This window comes from Nerophis lumbriciformis, linkage group LG02 (assembly GCF_033978685.3).
Source record: "Nerophis lumbriciformis linkage group LG02, RoL_Nlum_v2.1, whole genome shotgun sequence".
Lineage (NCBI taxonomy): Eukaryota > Metazoa > Chordata > Actinopteri > Syngnathiformes > Syngnathidae > Nerophis > Nerophis lumbriciformis.
Genome location: NC_084549.2, coordinates 23,566,551 through 23,587,071, shown reverse-complemented (window position 1 = coordinate 23,587,071; position 20,521 = coordinate 23,566,551). Strand labels below are relative to the sequence as shown.

At 38.3% G+C, this 20,521-nt stretch overlaps 1 protein-coding gene across 2 annotated transcripts in view; it reads left to right on the top strand.

Annotated features, from left to right (window-relative positions):
- The window catches only part of wdr27 (WD repeat domain 27), a 75,115-nt gene that overhangs the window by 28,288 nt on the left and 26,306 nt on the right, over window positions 1–20,521 (top strand). For both annotated transcript variants that reach the window (XM_061959045.1, XM_061959033.1), the window contains exons 22-23: window positions 12,188–12,290; window positions 18,898–18,996. In XM_061959045.1, the coding sequence (XP_061815029.1) occupies window positions 12,188–12,290; window positions 18,898–18,996 (202 nt within the window). The remainder of the gene's footprint in view (window positions 1–12,187; window positions 12,291–18,897; window positions 18,997–20,521) is intronic.

Sequence of the window (20,521 nt, the reverse complement as noted above, 5' to 3'; positions counted from 1 at the left end):
CACCGGGTTGTGTTATTTTCCATTCTATTATTTTGTCAAAATTATTAAGGACAAGTGGTAGAAAATGAATTATTAATCTACTTGTTCATTTACTGTTAATATCTGCTTACTTTCTCTTTTAACATGTTCTATCTACACTTCTGTTAAAATTTAATAATCACTTATTCTTCTGTTGTTTGTAATGCTTTACATTAGTTTTGGATGATACCACACAATTGGGTATCAATTCGATACCAAGTAGTTACAGGATCATACATTGGTCATATTCAAAGTCCTCACGTGTCCAGGGACATATTTCCTGAGTTTATAAACATGATATAAACTTTAAAAAAGCGAAATAAGATTTTGTGATGATAAAAAATATCGATGTAATCATAGTAGTATCGACTACATACGCTCCTGTACTTGGTATCATTACAGTGGATGTTAGGTGTAGATCCACCAATTTCGTTTGTTTACATTGTCACGCCGGTGAGCTACGGTCTGTAGTGAAGCATGTTTAGCTATTCCTCGTCCTGCAGGGATGATACTTGTAAGAATCTTACTTTATTTGTCGCCATGGAAACAAGGATTAGTGATTTAGAAGTAGCTACAACACTGCAGACTGCGGTACTTTTTAGAGGCGGTATAGTACCGAATATGATTCATTAGTATCCGGTACTATACTAATACCGGTATACCGTACAACCCCAGTATGTACACAATTTTTAAACAATATCCATATTGTCTACTCAGCAATACTATTTTATTATTTTACAGCTGTTTGATGACTTAAGAGGCTGATTAAAACAAATTAGAATAATTTTTTTAAAGGTCTATATTTTCATGAGTTCTTACCTGCATTTCTGGCTCATTCCAGACGCACCATCACAACCTCCCTGAGTGCACCTTTTGGGTGCTAAAAAAATTGGTTATTTTACAGTATATCGCTCAGAGAAAAGGTAGTGTGTGCTGCATATTCCACGACATAACAAAACAGCACAGGTTAGACCGTTGACGCATATGATGTCATGTCACGCTATTTACCACTTGTTATTTGGGTTTATTTAGGCCCATACTCCTTTATAACACTGTTTCATGTACCACTCAATGTACTGTATATTCTTCTTTATTCACATTCTGCATCTTACCTGTCTGCCTTTTGCAATGAGCATTGATTAAAAAAAAAGGCACAAAAAGCCAAAGAAATTGTTAAATTCTGAAATGTATGTCCCTCAATGTTAGATGTTGCTTTCAGAGGTTTATACTGTATGCTGTTAGTACTATACTGTAGAAAGAAGCCTCGTGTACAGTTTACAACGTAAAGTGAGTGGCACAACCTTGGCAGGGGTCAAGACACATTTACTATGATGCCTTGCTCATGAAACATTATTTTCTTTACACTTTGTGTTCAAACATGACATTTGAACTGCCATCAGGGCTTTTATTGGCTGAAAGGTTTTTGTTAACAAGTTCAAAGCTGTAAATGCTAACCATATCAAAAAAACAACCAAACACATTTTATGTTTACCTCGTTCCAAATATTAAAACAAATATCCACTTTTAAAAGTTTCCCTTTATGAAATTAAATCTTGTGTCAAGGCGCTGTATGTAGCAAGAATTGTTTTTCTTCATCTTTTATGTGTAGATAAATTAATACAGGAGGAAGAATCCAAATATTCTCTTTGGCCCAGTTGAAGGAATTCCTTAGTAATTCATTCCTTCATGTCTGAAACAGCCTCTTTGTTTAAATCCTCTTCCCAAATTTAGCTAAAACCTTAAAGCTATGTGATAAATATTTGGGCCAGCTTTCAAACTTCTGGTTTTGGGAGCTGTCATCATGCTTCTCTCAGCAGATAAAATCCCACTTAGATTAAGCACATGGAGCCACTTTTTTTTTTTTAAACATTTTTTAGTTCTTGTTAATTTTATGTTCCAAGCGTTGAACTCTCATGGATAAAAATCAAAGAGCTACAGTGACCCATTTATATAAATTTTACTTTTAGTAAGTACACCCCTTATGTTCAAGCAACTAAAATATATTGGTACAATTAAACTTGGATGAACGTTAAAGTAGCCAGTGTACAGTTTGTATAGCAGTATTGATTTATTTTTCTGCAAATAAGTCAACACACAACCATTATTTGTCAATATTGTCTTTAATGCTCAAAAATACAAAAGAAAACTTAAACTGTTGGACAATTTGCTCACACATTTGTTCACAAAGTGGTGACCCTCGCCCCATCCTTGTTTGCGAATGACTGAGCATTTCATGGAAGCTGCTTTTATACCCAATCATGGCACCCACCTGTTCCCAATTAGCCTGTTCACCTGTAGGATGTTCCAAATAAGTGTTTGATGAGCATTCCTCAACTTTCTCAGGCTTTTTTGACACCTGTGCCAGCTTTATTGAAACATGTTGCAGGCATCAAATTCCAAATGAGCTAATATTGGCAAAAAATAACAAAGTTGTCCAGTTCGAACGTTAAGTATCTTGTCTTTGCAGTGTATTCAACTGAATATAGGTTGAAAAGGATTTGCAAATCAATTGTATACTGGTTTTATTCACGATTTACCCAACGTGCCAACTTCACTGGTTTTGGGGTTTGTACAAAATTGAGTAGTTATTGTGATGTAGCGAAATCACATATTTTCACTAATTTTCCCAGGAGATTTTCCATACAGTATTTTGAAATGCAAATGTTGATACTCCTCCTAGACACACATAATAAAGCTGTTTGTGAAATACCCTAATGTTGTTTGGTGCTAAAAACCACAACGCCACATTAAACATTACTGTATGTACTGTACTGGTCCGACGTTTCCTATAAAATATAAATATAAAAAGACAACCTAAAGCCTTGTTCACCTTTTTACTGACCTACACTATTCATGTTTATATAACTTTTAATGCAAATTAATATCGCCTCAATATCAGATATCGGCCTCCTTGACTGATAATAATCGGTCTCAGTATCGGTATCGACCCTGAAAAAACGGTCAATCTCTAGTTTGGAGACATTATTGGCCACTTCCTCAGCAAGGCACTTGTCATCTTGGAGACGTTTTTTTACAGGGCTGTCTTCAAATAGTCGAAGATTCGATCCTAAGCAGTATGATTCGACTGTCAACCTTCTAATCGAATCGTCTGATATTAAACCTCCCATCCGCCCTTCCTTTGGAAGAAAGCGAGGTAGATATCTGCTGAGGGCCCATGTGTACAACATGTGTGTTGGGAGGATAGATTGATTGCGTTCATCATGTATTTTTAAAATATCAATTAAAGTGTTGTGTACAGACAAATTGTTTTTAGAGAGTAAAAGATCATTCATGTATGCTTACAATTTTGGCTGTCAAAAGAAAGCCACCACTGCTTCCGGTCTCTGCTTTCGGTCGCTGTTTCCTGGTGTGACGTCACGTAAACAACTGGCTGTTTTTTGGTCTCCCACATCTGTTAATATATAGAATGTACGCTGCACACAATAATATTTTACAAAAAAAACAATTTTACATACGAGATGTGATCTGGGCTTGTCGGAATGCTCTGCTGTCATACAGAAAGCTGGCCATGCCTTTGCGGGCTTCTCACTGACCGAATCCCAGTGCTAGAAATTGGACACAGCGTGTGCCGGGACGCACCACCTCGCTCCGGAGGTGTAGTGCTCCTTTGTCAAAGGTAATGATCCTCCCGCTGCTTCGCATGCGTATACTTTGTCACGACTTTTACTTCTTATATTTAGTCAAGTTTGATGTCTAGCCCAGAACTTCTCAAACTGTGGTTTAGTTTTTTTTTCAGCTGGAAAAATTTTCAAACAAGATATTTGTATTATCTGCTTTAGTGAATGACTATATTCATTTTAGAAATATATTATATTACCTTGGAATATTCACATATATTTGCTAGAGACTTAGACTTAGACTTCCTTTGTCATTCAAATTTGAACATTACAGTACAGACAAGAACTACATTTCGTTGCATTAGCTTGGCAACACTAAATTGGCCCTAGTCACTAGGGCCAATTTAGTCACTAGGGCCTAGTGTGTGAATGTGATTGTTGTCTGTCTATCTGTGTTGGCCCTGCGATGAGGTGCCGACTTGTCCAGGGTGTACCCCGCCTTCCGCCCGTACCCCGCCTTCCGCCCGAATGCAGCTGAGACAGGCTCCAGCACCCCCCGCGACCCCGAAAGGGACAAGCGGTAGAAAATGGATGGATGGACATTCATTGTGACATTACTGACACCTAGTGACCAGTCAGTATACATTACTACATATCATCATCTGTGTATATCTCTTAAAAAACTTTATAGATTAATTGATCGTCGACTAAGGGCAAAATCTAACAAATCAGATTCGACTATGAAAATCCTTAGTCGAAGACAGTTCTAGTTTTTGCATTCCCGATTATATTGTAAAATTGTCCTGCTCCCCAACTTCCATCACATGTATGTCACAGAACATGTTGAAATGTATGTTTCCATCAATAACCCACAATTTCACAGTTCCAGCAATTCTCATGCAGCCTCAGAGCATTGCACAAGAATGTTTCAACACACAGCTATTATTGTCCAAATAACAGCATCCCACAAAAGTGAGAAGACATACAATCACTTTGAAGTAGTCAGTGCACAGTTTCTATACTGCAGCAGTATAGATTTAGTATACCTTGTGAGTATTTCTAATTTTCAGTAATTATATTTTGTTTTGTATTAAACCAAACAGCTTTGAGGAGAAAACCAACCTACGGAACATTTGCAAATATCACACTCTCAATTCCATGTGGCGAAACTCAATCTTAATTTTATTTCCTCTGTTACTTCCAGAGTTTCTTGTCACTTTTTAACTTGACTGAGACACATTTATGGCACACTCTCCTTCAGTATATACTGGTAGTCAGCTGACCTTTTTTTGATTGACCAAATTTAAACTCACTCAGTTTAGAAAACTTTTACAATTTTGTATTGCAGGCCAGGGTTAATCAACTGTCATCTTGAGGGCCAAATTTGGCTTGGGAAAGACATCGCACCGGCCCCAGAGTTCAGTTTACTACATGGGAAAGAATGTAACATTGTTTCAACAAATTAAATACAATTTAAAACTATTTTGTGCTGTGCTAGTAGTGATTTTTTAAGCCAGATGTACTTGTTTCAATCCCAAGTGGGTATTGTGGGAGAAAGAAACTGGCTATTTAAAAAAAAAAAAGTTTAATGCGAAAGTCTAACAAAAGGAATAGACCAATAAATGTCCACTATGGAGAATGATGGTTCTCAAAATAAGAATATTGGTGAAGGGAGATGTCCGGCCCCCAGTCCTTAGTTTTCTGGAAATGTGGCCACTGGAACAATTTAGTTCAATAACCCTGCGGTAGGCACTATGGATATGAATACTGCATTACTTCATTGGACTCTTTGTTCCCTTATGTACCCACTATGAGTCTGGAACAGGGTACAAATTGACCACATGACACTTTTCCATTGCTCCGGAGTCCAATGTCTACCCTTTCTAGCCAACTGAACCCTTTCTCCCCCAATTTGTTTCAGCGATAAGCTGTTTTATTAAGGCTGCATGGCTGTTTTGCCTCGATTCCCTTGAGTTCTCTTCGCATTATGCTCTTACTCTCTTCTATTAAACTTAGCTGTTGATTTTCTACCATCTGATCTCACCAAGCACTGAAATGAGCTCTCAAGATGGTTTTCCAACCACTTATCTTCCCACAAAATGATGGTCTACCACTATTGAATAATTCATTTGACACTTCTTAACCCAATTTTAGAGGCAATTCAGCAATCTCCTAAGTTGTTTTTGACATGTTTTGTTTTTTTTGATGGGGGAATGATTGAGAAGCTACTCACTATCAGTTCAACAATATGTTGCTGCTGTAATTATCCAATAGAAAGGCTAGTTCCATTCAGCTTTTGGGGGCCTGGCATGTTTGCATGATTAAACTGCAACAATATATTTACAGCAGCCTGCCACTTACCTGAATACTTGACACTGAATACTCAGGTGGATGCCAGAATCCTCAGAGCCGCCACTCATGAGGATCAGACCCTCAAGTGCTGTCTGCTAGTCATCACTCAAATACCGCACAGTCATCACTCACACAGCACCAAGTGTGTGTGTATGTGCGTGCGTGCATGCACGTGTAGGGGGATTCAAAGCCAAGTATCTCTTCCTTTAGTCAAAACATTTGATCCACATTCTGACCCAGAAAAACTGAGTGTTTTTGCGCCAACTGTCTATTGTCGGTGTTGCGATGGCAGGTTGTGTCAGCACTTTTCAACACTTGTCATTTTGCAGACTCATTTTTTCATCTATCATATTCTCCAATATCAATAAGAGGTCACTCATATTTTACACCGAACATGTGAAGAGCAAATGTTAGTCTTGTTCTCTTACCAAGTGGAAAAGCAATTCACTGAGGTCAATGTCTGAAGAATGATTCAGATTTAAAACTTTACTCCCAATAGTGCCGCCGCACTCCTGTTTTTCTAATCTGATCAGCTTTTATTAGCTGCCGATTACTTGACATGTTGTCACAGATATAATATGTCACTGTAATTTCCAGTTTCATCTGTAAACATCTGTTTTCTCTATTTGAAGGTAACTGGGTCTCAGTGCTGGGAAATACCTTTCGCTTGTCGGACTTGACCTCATGCCAGCACATATTAGTGGATGGTGCTACTTAATGTTCCGAGGGAGACCCTTCTAGTGCTGATTTTTTTGTTAGGCCGTTTTGCAGCTTTGTCAAGGCATAGGTTCTAACTATGCTGCTTTAAAAGTGTTGTCTTTTTTAAGGGTCTGATTGGTTACCATGCTTGCAATGAAAACATATTAGAAATATGTTTTTAATTTTAAATCCATCTATTCAGCTACTTTGATCTATTTAGTAAATACTTATAACATGTTTGTACACTCACAAAAAGAAAAAAATATAATCTTATCATTTTTTTTGTAGTGCTGTCAAACAATTGTTTTTTTAAATCAGATTAATCACACTTTTGAATTTTGATTAATCACAATTAATGACAGGTTTTTACTCACTCGCATAATTTGTATGAATTTTTTTTAAAAAGCCAGAAATTGAATTTTTCTGGCAGCACGGTGTTAGTGCGTCTGCCTCACAATACGAAGGTCCTGGGTTCGATCCTGCGCTCAGGATATTTCTGTGTGGAGCTTGCAGGTTCTCTCCGTGACTGCGTGGGTTCCCTCCTGGTACTCCGGCTTCCTCCCACCTCCAAAAACATGCACCGTGGGATAGGCTGATTGGCAACACTAAATAGTCCCTAGTGTGTGAATGTGAGTGTGAATGTTGTCTGTCTATCTGTGTTGGCCCTGTGATGAGGTGGCGACTTGTCCAGGGTGTACTCCGCCTACCGCCCGAATGCAGCTGATAGGCTCCAGCGACTCCCCGCGACCGCGAAAGGGACAAGAGGTAGCAAATGGATGGATGGATGGATGGAATATTACTGTCAGAATGTCATACAGGAACATTTTTGTTATTTTTTACTTTAATACGAGTTCTTCACTTGATCAAAACTTGCTAACAGTTAGAAGTGTCCCGATACAATTTTTTCACTTCCGTTACAATACCTGTATTGGAACCTTGAATACTTGCAGATATCGATATTGATTCGATACAATAACAGCAGGACTTATACAAACTTTATTATTTTTTAGTGTACAATGTTAGAAAAGGTTCGATCAAGTAAAATTAAAGAACAATGGTGGAAATGAAAAACACTAAACTATTATCATTAACCGTGTGGAATTGACTTATGCTGTCATTAAATTGAAGTAACGTGTTGATTGTTTTTTGGTGTCATCTAATAGCCATCATTGAGTTAAGCTCATGACGCAGTAAGTTGAATGATGTCGACACATTTTTTGTACGCTTCTGACCTTGTAACTTTGTCTATATAAGTAATTTGCAACTGTAAATATTTGATACTTGTTTATCTTGACAAATGAGGTCTTTTAGACATTTGTAGTATTGTTTACTTAAAGACATTTATTACATATGTCTAGCGTGTGAGCTATTTTATGCTTAGCTGTTGTGTAGCTGCTAGCTCCTAGTAGCCGACAGCTAGTGATGGGAAAGCTACTTGGAAAATGTAGTAAGCTAAGCTACAAGTTACACTCAATTAAATGGAGCTAAGCAACAGGGGAAGCTATCCTCGGAAAATTGTAGCAAGCTACACTACAAACTACACGGCAAAAGTAGCTTGCTACATCAAAGCAAGATTTAACGGAATTTTATCTATAGGCCCACATGTATAATATAAATTTTAATGTAACCTATAAGGATCCATTACTATTAACTATCTGTCATTTAGCTGGAGACACCGTACAACTACCTCCAGGGGTCCCCTCACCCCACTGTATGTGTTTAGTTTGCATTTTCTTTGGCCTACCCCTACAATGTTATTCATTTTCTCTGCCAACAGTAAAAAATAACAGCATCTACCTATATCTTGACAAAAAAAACTGACTTGTGTGTTGTTTGGGAACAGTTGGTAATGGTTATGAACTCAATTAATCTTAATGTGTGTTCCTAAATGTTTGTTAGACGTCTTAGATAAAGAGAGAAGTTATGATTTAAACAGCTTAAAACTAAAGTTTTGGGCATTGTTTTCTCTATAAACGCATGCAATTGTGTGAATATGGCCAAGGACACACATTATTGTGGGTTTCATGCTCGTCATCTTCATTAGTCTGCGGGAGAGAATCCCTCTGCAAATTTCAAGTATGTATTTTTTTTTTTCAAGTGGCCAGCTTGAAGCGTCCCTCTGCCTACAACTCCCTCGTCATCATGTGACATGAGTGCATTACTGCTATGATTTTGCTTCCTGGTTTCGATGACCTGCCTTATTTTGCCTTTGATTGGCCAGTCCGTAATGTTTCGCCCTAACCTTAGCCAATTGTGACTCATCATACGAACACCAACCAAACATTATGATTTTCTCCGTATGTATGTATGTTCTCAATAATCCAGGTTTGTCCATATTTTTTTTTTTTGGCCTGGATTCGCAATCCATTTTCTCTCTTTGTAGCTTGTAGCTTTGATGTAAGCTACATAGCTACATGGGTCTAAAAGTAGCCAAGCTCCAGGAAAGGTTACTTGTTTAAAAAGTAGCTAAGCTACCACCAAGCTACTGGAAAATGTAGTTAAGGTACGTAGCTTAGCTACTACCTATCACTGCCGACTGCTTTCCACGATTACCTTTTGTAAATGACGTGACTAAAATATAAGAAAATACCAACCTTTTCTGCTTATTGGACGACATTTAGATGGTAACTGGCTGTGCGGCATTGCACAAATAGAATTGCAACAGGACTGCTTTTATCCTATACTTAGTTTATTTGTTGGATAGCGGTGCAGGTAGGCTTATATCAAATATCAATATCAGATCGGTACACCCCTACAAACAGTTTTATCGAAAGTCAAGTAGTGGTGCATTTTGATGCGAAATTTCCCAGCAGGTTTACCAGTTGGAGTCTTGACACTCATCTTTGCAGTGACAGATGCATTTACCTGATCACTAACCGCATAACAACCTATTCCGCCTTTCAGGGAACGTTAAGTTAAAGGTGCACTTAAAATAATTTGCATGAGTAGTCTGTGTTTACACATGATTAATGAAATAACGTTCTGTGATTAACCGCATGAGTTAAATCGATTTGACAGCCTTAGTGTTTTGTGAACTGCTTTAACACATAGCAGGTGTATGTCTTTACTTGGAAAATAATATTTTTGAGTAAATACAAATGTGTGCAACTGGTTGGCATAAACATTTGTAGCGTGTGTTTTTTCTGTGTGGTAGAGCCATGAATACAGTAAATCGTAAATGTCATCTAACCTATAAGTCAATGAGTCAATGAGTCAATGAGTCAATCAATAGATGTCCAAGTCCAGCCCGTTACAAGCATCTAATGTTTTTATTAAACACATGCCACATCCAAACATTTCAAAGCGGGTTTAAAGAAAAATAAAAAAAACATCTAAAATGTCACAAGAGCAATGTATAACTAGAGCCGTCCTTATCCTGATCATGGTATCAGATATTTAACCTTTCTTAACTGATCGGCTGATGAGCTAACAAGGCCAGCCCATTTTTACTGCAGCTGTGTCACAGTGTTTACATGGCTAAAAATTGTACTTACGTGAAAGATTCCTTCAAAAGGCATGCATGCTCAGGGAGACACAATTACATTTCTGGATTTCTTGTTACACACATGAATGAGTTGTGTGAATTCCAAGAGGGAGCATGTCTTGCCAGAACACTGGCTGGAATTTGAGAGCAAGCTGCAACAAACCGTTGTTCGCAAAGTCGCCTCTAAGATACTAATCCTCACCACCATGGCGGGAAATAAACTACGTTTTTTTCCAAGTAAGATTATCACCAGAGGACGAGAGGAAAAGGAATGACGAAGCATGCTACACACACACGCACCGAGCAGGACGACTCAAGAAGCTAACCGCTAAAGCTCCAATGGAGAGATCGACCCAGATGTCGATACTATCGATACGTAGTACAATATCAGTGTATAAGTGATAATAAAGTGATTAAAGATCGGTATTTTTTTTGTACTTGCTTTTTATATTCCAAATCATGTTGTTTTTGTTATTGTTTACAAAGTCAGGGAGTAAGTCTCTGAATACAGGAAGGCTTTAGGGCATAATCATAGTTTTTGATTTTCTTTAGTTGTTGTGCACTAGCCACTTTAAGAAAAAAAAAATCGCACTTAGTATTTTATACCACATTTTATACATTGTCTGAGTTACAAAAAATGTAGCAAATTGTAAAAATAATAGGATAAGCTTTTTTTGTGTTGTTGTGTTTCTATCTATTGTCAAAGTATCTGATCGGGACTCGAAATCGCATGGGATGGGATCAGAGGCCAAAAATGTTGATCGGGACATTTCTAGTTGTAACGTTGAATGTTACCAATTAAGATGTCCCACTTTTTCACCACCAATACCACAAAGTTCAACTTTAAATATATTTCAACTTATCAGCATATCTTTTCATAAATTGGATTATTTAATTATCTTGAATAGACAGAAGATGAAGATTCTCAAAGTGTGTTTTTATTTATGTCCCTATGCAGCACTTGGTGACAAAGGTTTGGACACCCTAGTCTAAATGGATTTGATGCTCCACATCTGTAGACATTTATCGTGTCATTTTTCTTAACCAATTTGTGGTCAGCGTCTTATTCATCATGAATGCTTTTGACACAAAGGGGCTGACTTTGGTGAATAAACACATCTATAATTTCCTGTTATTATTGTATCTTGACATCAAAACAAGAGTGTTGGTTTTGTAGGATATTGAACCTGACTCAGGTCAATGTTCCAAAATTAGAACTTGGAATAGTGATTGCAACACTTTTTCTTCTAATTTCTGTTGAATATTACTATTTAAGTGGGGATTTGACCTTTAACCTAAGGTAATTAAACCACGTTGTCACTTAATTCTGTTACAGTAAATGTTCCAATGGTCAGAATGAGAAAAATTGGTCCAGTTTTGGAACAGAGATGGCCTGAAGGCATTCCAGGGAAGTTTGCAAGAATGAGAGAGGAACTGTGACCTCAGATGAAATGACATGATAGAACTTGCCTGAGTCGACCTCATTGACACACTTTTAAAAACAACTCAACACTTCAAAATCTTTGCATTTGTCTCCTAAAAAGATGTGTCAGTGTGTATTTCATTCTCCTTATCTCCCCCGACTCACTCACACTTTCTAACAGGAAATATGTCCCTGACCTACTTTTAGCTTGCTTGGATGACAAATGTCAAAGACATGTTCTCACCAGATCCTGTTAAGCCTTGCATCTGCCAACTATTCAGCTCATATAGAGACCTTTGCTCAGTGAGCTGTCAGTGGCATCGTAAAGACATTTCATGCTGCTGCAATGCAAACCCAAGAGCTCAGCGTGTGGCGAGAGGCGGCCATTCGTCATCTACTGCCTCCTCTTTACTGTGTTTTACTTGAGCCATGCTCAACTTCTTCTCTTTCTCCACGGATTTCAATGTTTGTAAAACATTAAAAGAATTGCTATCTAGCACTTAGTGTTTTAGCAGATGTTTATAGCCCACTTCCACGAGGCATTCAATGTACACATTTGATCCCACCAGAGACATTAGCAGAGTGTGAGCACTTCTTAAAAATACCTTCTCACCATATGCATTTTGTCTTCAGGTGCGTGCGCCGTTACGAAAACCACGTCAACCGCTGCCATCCCTGTTCTTCCACGTTTTCCCCGTGTGGTCGATTCATAGCCAGCGGCTCTGAGGACAACTGTGTAAGTTTCAAACACGTACATTTTTCCTACCGAGAGCGCACATTGACAAATGAATAGTGTGCGAAAATTGGCTGACATAAGTGTTTGTGAATAACAACTCGATGCAGCTTCTGGATATACACTGTGATTTACAGGGGGATTAGGACTTGTGTCATCAGTGTGCGGTTTTAATGTTTTATCTAAATCTTGGCCAATATAAGATTAGACAAATGACACTTCATGCTATTTGAGGTAAAGGAATGCACAAGAAGCATCCTTGCTGTGGTTAATTTAACACAGAATTTGCTAAAAGCACATTTGAATCTCCTCAATTAGATATTTGGTATGAATTACTTGGACATTCAAAAACACTAAATACTACATTAAAGTACATACCAATATTAAGTAATTTGTTTTTCCTGTATCACTTGTCCTCATTGGGGTCACGGCTGACTGGGGTGAAAGGCGGGTTACACCCTGGACTATTCGCCAGCATATCACAGGACACTACTGCATATACAAACAAGCATTCACACAAACACTCGCACCTACTGTATGAACAATTTAGTCTCCCATTACCCGACATGCATGTTTTGGAATGTTGGAGGAGCCCAAGTACACAGAGATAATTCAGGCATGCAGAAACGGGGATGACATGCAAATTCCACATATGCCCACATATGTGTTTCCTGCGACCTTTAAGGAAAACAGCACATTTTGGGGGAATTTTGCCCATATGCAATCCCTATGAGAGACAAGAACACACATGGCCTTACCTTTTCTGTGCAAAACGGCTAGTAAGAGGCAACTAACAAAGCAGGTAATCGGGATATGATTGATCCCGCCTATTAAAGCCTGTAAATAAACATCCAAAAACCTTCCACCCCATTTTATATCCTGTATTTTCCGCACTATAAGGCGCTCCGGATCATAAGGTGCACCTTCAATCAATGGCCTATTTTAAAACTGTGTGTGCACCGCATTATAAGGCGCATAGAATAGACGCTACAGTAGAGGCTGGGGTTACGTTATGCATCCATTAAATGGAGCTGCGCTAAAGGGAATGTCAACAAAACAGTCAGATAGGTCAGTCAAACTTTATTAATAGATTACAAACCAGCGTTCTGACAACTCTGTTCACTCCCAAAATGAATAAACAGCTGTTTTGTTATTTTCCCTGAGGTAAAGTCAGTGACGTGGTGTTTTGTTTATCTTTTAACAACAGCAAGGTATAACATGTAGTGCAACATTTATATGACATAGTGGAGGGGAACTTTTCCTCGATTCAATAAACACGTAAAAAATAGTCTGATACTGTATCGGTAAATCAAACGATAGTAACACTCGAAATAGTGCAAAGCAATAACAATATATCAATAACTCAACGTTGCTCAAACGTTAATGTCACATAACACAACACACAAAATAAACATGTAAAGCTCACTTTATTAAGTTATTCCTCATCCACGAATCCCTCGAATTCTTATTCTTCAGTGTCCGAATTAAACAGTCTCTGTTCGACTTTGTCCTCCAACTGTAGCCCTCTCGCTTTGTTCCCTCGGAAACTCTGTTTAGTCTTCTTTACTTGGCGCAGGTCATCTTGTTGCTTCCTCCACTTCCGCACCATTGATTCGTTAATGTTAAATTCTCTCGCTGCTGCTCTATTCCCGTGTTCTACTGCGTGACTGATCGCCTTGAGTTTAAACTCTACGTCGTAAGCGTGTCTTTTAATAGGAGCCATTTTGGGGCCTTTCATAAACACACAAACATATACACGCAGTCATATACCCCAACATGCACCGCGCGCTTCTTTTTCTACGGGGGAAAATTAAGTCGGCGGCTGCTTACCGTAGTTGCGAGACCTGTGTTGGCTCAATATTGGTCCATATATAAGGCGCACCGGATTATAAGGCGCACTGTCAGCTTTTGAGAAAATTGGAGGTTTTTAGGTGTGCCTTATAGTGCGGAGAATATGGTACATGCTGTACGTATATATATAATGGCACATTCATGATAATATGTAATAATTACAGTATTTTGGTCATTTTAAGCATTATTGTAACTTCTTTCCTGGGCGCATTGATTTCACAGAGCACATAGCAATGGTAGCGTTTGTTGCTATGCAGAGCACTTTCTGTGTTTGCAACCTCTACTGACGGACTTCGGGGGAGCCTTGAAGCGTTATCATGTAGCACTATTGCTAAACATTTAAAAAAATAACATTAAAGGGTGACTTACAATGTCCGCTCTCACTGGGACATGCCGACTGATTTGATGGTTGTATCTTTCAGCACTTGTGCTCTCCTTGAGCTGCTAAACTCAGAATAATCCTTACTATTGAGAAAGAAAAAAACGCTTCCGAGAGATGTTGCCGGATAGTCTTAGACTGTGTTCTATTTTTGGGGGAGCACGTGGAAATTTCAAAGTTGACCAAATTCTTGGCATGGTGCCATAACCTTCTACTATATAGGTGAGATGCATAATTTATAACCGAGCATTAACTTTTCCTAATTCAAAGATAATACAGCAGAGGCAAAAACATTTCTTCAGTTATGGCAAGTCCCAACTCGCAAGTGGTCGTCGGCGGAGTGTGAACAAGGCGATGTGTAACGACGCCAGAGAAGTAGTTCCTCCATGTTAGGTCTTACAATATCAATGTCGCTATTGCTTGGTTAGTATGCAGGTCATGGCATGTAAATGAAGCGTTGGCCTTTTTTTTTTAATCTTATTTTATAGCTCTTTAAAAGTTGAGGTCCATGAATCCAAATACCTGCATTATTAGCCACGTCCTGCTAGCAGTTTTTCACTATTTAGAAGGCACCAAAGAGAGTAAGACATGAGTTTTTGTCTCACATAGGAATGTAGGATGATTCCAAAAAATTACAGTTGCCTTTTAGGATACATACAGGTACCAAAACTTAAAAACACATTCCAAAATTTAAATGTCACTCGAATGATACATCAAAACAAAAGTCTTGGCTTATTTTTCTGATTGGTTGGGAAAAATCGAGAGATTCCAATGTCTCCTGCTTTCAGGGGTTCACGGTCTATTAACAACTCCTACTTTATGGTTCTTTGCCCGATAAAGGAGTACAGCGAGGATTTTTTTTTCACTCAGACATTTTTAATTAGACTCAGACCTTTTTCCAAAGTTCACTTCTACAGTCATGTTGAAATGGCGCTGTTAAATAGATTTTCCAGACAGTGACTTTTACATCTTTTGGAAAATGTCCGACTGCTTCTTAATGCTGTTTTTGTAAGTAAAAAACAGTGGAATGAAATATGCACGTATTGACACATTGCTGGACTCAGGAGGGTGCAAACATTTGAGGATATCTGAAATGTTATTATTCGAGAAGGCAGTACAATAGTGAAATTATAATATTCCTGCCATCTTACACCTATATTCTTGATATGGATATTGTATATATTCTAGGAAAATATAGACATATTCAACTTTTTTACGGTGAATTTCACAATCCCATAGTTTGTCTCATACAACAATGTTCATTTGAAAACATATAACGGTCATATATATTTGTACTTCTCGAATGGCAGGGGTTGGGGTGGAGCTTTCATTAAGGAGTGTCTTTTTTTATTCATACTTGCACAATGCACAAGTTCCCAGCTCAGTGGCAGCCGTGCATGGTGGTGGCATGACAGAAAATAATTGAGAACCACTGATATAAATGAAGACATCTGAGGTTACATGTTACACTGATTTGACAAAAAGTCCCCGCCACGCACACACACACATCAGAGAGGAAGCATTTTTACCCATGGATCATTTGCCTCACTTTTAAGTATGTTTTCTGGAAGTCCAATTTAAATACAAAACAGCTGCAGGAATCTGATGAATCGCTGTCTGGTAAAGAAAGTCTGTCTATCTCCACATCTGTTTTTATCAAGCAAATGGCTCTTAAAGCTTGATGATTGCAGCCAGGGACATAAAAAAAAGGTTTGCAGTTGATATCACACATTCAGGTCTCTCATCCCACACTGTTGAATGTAAGAGCTTCTAAAAAGCTGTACATGACATTTGGTGCATTGGAACTAATTACACAATTGACTAATGGGGGAACAAGACAGATCCTTGTATTGTCATCTTCTTGTTGTATCCCGATTTGCGCATTATTGCATAACTGTAAACAAACTGGACTCGTCAAACTACATGACACTTTCACATTGTACCTGAATCCATTTTACAATATATGCCCCATAACATTCACATTACGTATAAGCATTTTTCTTAAAGCTATATTTAATTCTCATTGTCCTTACATAAAACAGAGCACCTAAATTAGAACCTTGAGGAACACTACTAGTAATATATAGTACATTTTTAGTCTACTTAATACCTGCATTATCCTTTCAATCCTTACCCTTTCCATCCTTTAAAACTGAGCTACTGTGTGGACCAATTTCCCTTGTGGATCAATAAAGTTTGTCTAAGTCTAAGCCTAAGTATATACAGTATAACTAAAGAAGTTGAACAAATGACTACCGACTGACTTCTGAAATAAACACACCACTGCAACACCTTAAATACATAAATCGCATTACGAAAGAAATGTGTAACTGCCAAAAAGAAGAGGACTTAAAAGGGTTGCCTTGGGTAACACCTCAGTTATGCAAATTTGATTTGGACCCTAAAATGTCAATGCAAGGATCTGCCAATGTGTTTATAGTAGCCCAAGTTCCTTATACAACAGGAGCACAATGGTGTTTTTCTGAATTTTCTTCAAAAATCTTTGTCTCCCAGGTTTTCATTCCAGTTGAGTAGCCCTGTCATATGGTCTACCAGTAGGGGTGTAACAAGTACATGTATTCAGTATTCAAATTGAAATTTCCCACTTGGTAAACATTTCAGGTGAGGCACAGTAAGTGTACATTCAGTGTTGCGTTGCACCTCTTAGGCCAAGGTTTTGTGACTATAGGTGGACTATAATAATTTCCAGAATATAAGCTTCTATGTTTCCCCACACTGCGCTTTATACAATGCTGTGGCTAATTTATGGATTTTTACGGGTATGGATTTTTACGGGTTTATGATCTTCACATGCAAATAAATTTAGTCTCATCATATCCGACAAATTTAATTTCCAAATTGGTCACGATAGACCAATAAGATTGTTCACGATAAATCAAACATACTCACACAATCATTCAGTCAGCTATTTTGTGTGTTATGGACTCACCCCCGTCATGGAGAAGAAACGACAAAATTCACACAACGCTGCCCCAAAGCCGAAGGCGATCGACTAGGCCATCAAAAAAGGAAACAGCCGCCAAACGAAACAGAAGTCCATCACCACCAAGGGACACCAAAAAGGTCGGACTGATATGCCCCAAATAAAATGACTTCAGCAGTTTAAGAAGTAGAAGGACGAAAACTGCGTATAATTATATATATGGTAGTGTCATGTTATAGGCTAGGACTTTTGTTAAATTTGTAAATGAACACAAGCATATAGAAAATATTTCATGTTTCCTGTGGCTTATAGACCTGTATAGCCAATATATGTGCAAAATAAAATTTGTCCAAAAATTATGTGAGTGCGGCTTATATTTTAGGTGCGCCCTTATATTTCCATTTGTATTTGCCATTTTTGTTTATTGCCGCATTTCCTGCCTGCAGGTTGCATTTGCATTTGAATGATTTAATTTAAAAATCATTCAACACATATGCTAAGCAGTTTTTTGTTTTGTTCCCTTCTGTATCGAACCGTGATGATAACGTACCGTTCCGCCTGTCATGATCCCACATGACAGTTGGGACTTTGTTCGTTATTTTCCTATGTCCTGTATCGTTTCTCTTCGTTTTGCTGGCACCTTTGCTTTGTTTAGCTCCTGCCAGTGCACCTGTTTTCCATTTCTAATCAAGTCTATTTAGGTTCACCTGTTGCTCTTTGCCAGCGCTGGATTATCACTTTTTTGTGTGTGAGTTCCTGTGCTGGTGCTACGTGCGTTGCACTGGCTTTTGGTTTCAGCAGTTAATTTGCTCTTTGAGTATAGAATCAAACTCTTTCACCTGCAAACCACTTTTCTGTCTTCGCATCCTGGGGTCAGGCCTTCAGTCGACATGCGCCACCGTGACACCACCCCTATCTAAGAGGAAAATGTAGTTTCACCACTATTTTACCAGTGACCAGTTAATGTGTTGGATGGTCCTTAATCCAATTTTAGAAGTTTAAATAGTAGCCCTGTTACCATAACAACAGACGATGTCACGGGGGTTTAGGAAGTGACAATCTAAGCTAGTCACTGCATCAAGGGTCCAATAACTTGGCAGCTGAACCATAATAATCACTGCAGTGAATATCTAATAATAGGTCCGGGAAATAATTGTGCAAAATTATCTTAACCTTATTTCTTCCTATCTTCTCAACAATATAATTTAGTGTAAAGTTTAGAACTTAATCCTTTTGGTCACTTAATTTTAGGCCATGTGAGTGTATGAGTAACTTTTACCAAAACATTATATTGCGGTTTAAGAAAGTGTATATATTATATTACAATGCCTTGTGCAATTTTAATTGTGATAAATGTCATATTGTACATGTGTACTAATGTAGGCAATATTTTTACTTACTGGTGTTCATTTAGTCCCTTTTTCACCTCCTTTCAGGCTTACGTGTACGACATCAGGAGCAGCAGCTACCTGCATAAACTCCAAAGACACTCCGAGACTGTGCTCAGTGTGGCTTTCAACCCTGCTACACCACAGGTGACGATTTATTAAAAATTGTATCTGTTATTTATATTACACATGTAATGACCATACATTTTACAGTGTTACAATTTCAATCAATCAATCAAGGTTTATTTATATAGCACATTACAACAGCACAAAGGTGCACAAAGTGCTTTACAGGACTAATAAGTTAAAAGCAAGTAAATGCATACATAGGAAAACAGTTTAAAAAAACCTTCATATCTAATAACAGTTATGGCAATTGTTTGTTGAAAGCCAGGTTAAACAAGCATGTTTTTAGTTGAGATTTAAAAGCATCTCGCTCCGTAATGGCTCGCAACTCAGGAGGGAGGGAGTTCCATAACTTGGGTGCTGATGCGGCAAAAGAACGAGCATGCCATTTTTCAATTCTAGTCTTTGGTACTTCCAAAGATGTGTGCAAAGATGAGCGCAGATTCCTTGGTGGGTGGCGAACAGTTAAAATATCAGCCAACAATGCTGGGGCCAGACCATTGATGGCCTTAAAAACCAAAAGAAGGATTTTACAATGTATTCTAAAACTACTGGGAGCCAATGGAGAGCAAAGAGAACCGGGGTAATATGGGCACCTTTTGGAGCATTAGTGAGGAGGCGAGCATCTGCATTTTGTACTAACTGGAGCTTGTGGAGGAGTGACTGATTTAGTCCACTATACAGGGCATTGCAGTAGTCCAGTCTTGAGCTGATGAAAGTATGAATGGGTTTTTTAAAGGTCTGCCCTTGGCAGAAAATGCTTCACTTTTGTCAAAAGCCTCAGCTGGGAAAAAACCTGCTGTAATCACAGAGTTAATTTCTTGGTCAAATGTAATGTCTCTGTCAAATATCACACCCAGATTCTTCACAGCAGGCTTATCGGTTTGTGTTATACTTAAAAAAAGAGAACTTCCAGTTACCACCACTTTGTTTAGCACTGAATTCATTTGGCACGCTTTGGAAATGCCAAATCAGTATCATGGGCAGTTATATAATCGGAATGGCATGCAACATGCATGCAGCGTAAATGTGGTTTGCTGCAAATACTGTATGTATTGTCTTGTCACAATGTACATTAAGTACAGCTAGGGTTGTACGGTATACCGGTATTAGTATAGTACTGCGATACTAATGAATAATTTTCGGTACTATACCGCCTCTAAAAAGTACCAGACCCCGTCGTCGCCACGTCGTGTCATTGCTGATTTACGAGCAGAGGATCATGTTCGGTAGCGCACAATCACGGAGTACAGACAATGTGTGGAGACAGAAAAGGGAGAACGGATGCATTTTGGCTTAAAAAGTAACGATAAAGGTGAAGTTATAACACTAAAACGCCCTCAAGTAGAGGTGCTTTAAGGCATAGCTAGCTAGCTAGCAAGCGGCTAAAGTCCAGCCCCAGTCGGCAGTGTTTTAGCTATTTCTAAATCACTAATCCTCGCCTCCATGGCGATAAATAAAGTACGTTTCTTACAAGTATCATCCCTGCAGGATGAGGAATAGCTAAACATGCTTCACTTCACTTCCACTCATCCTTAATAATTTT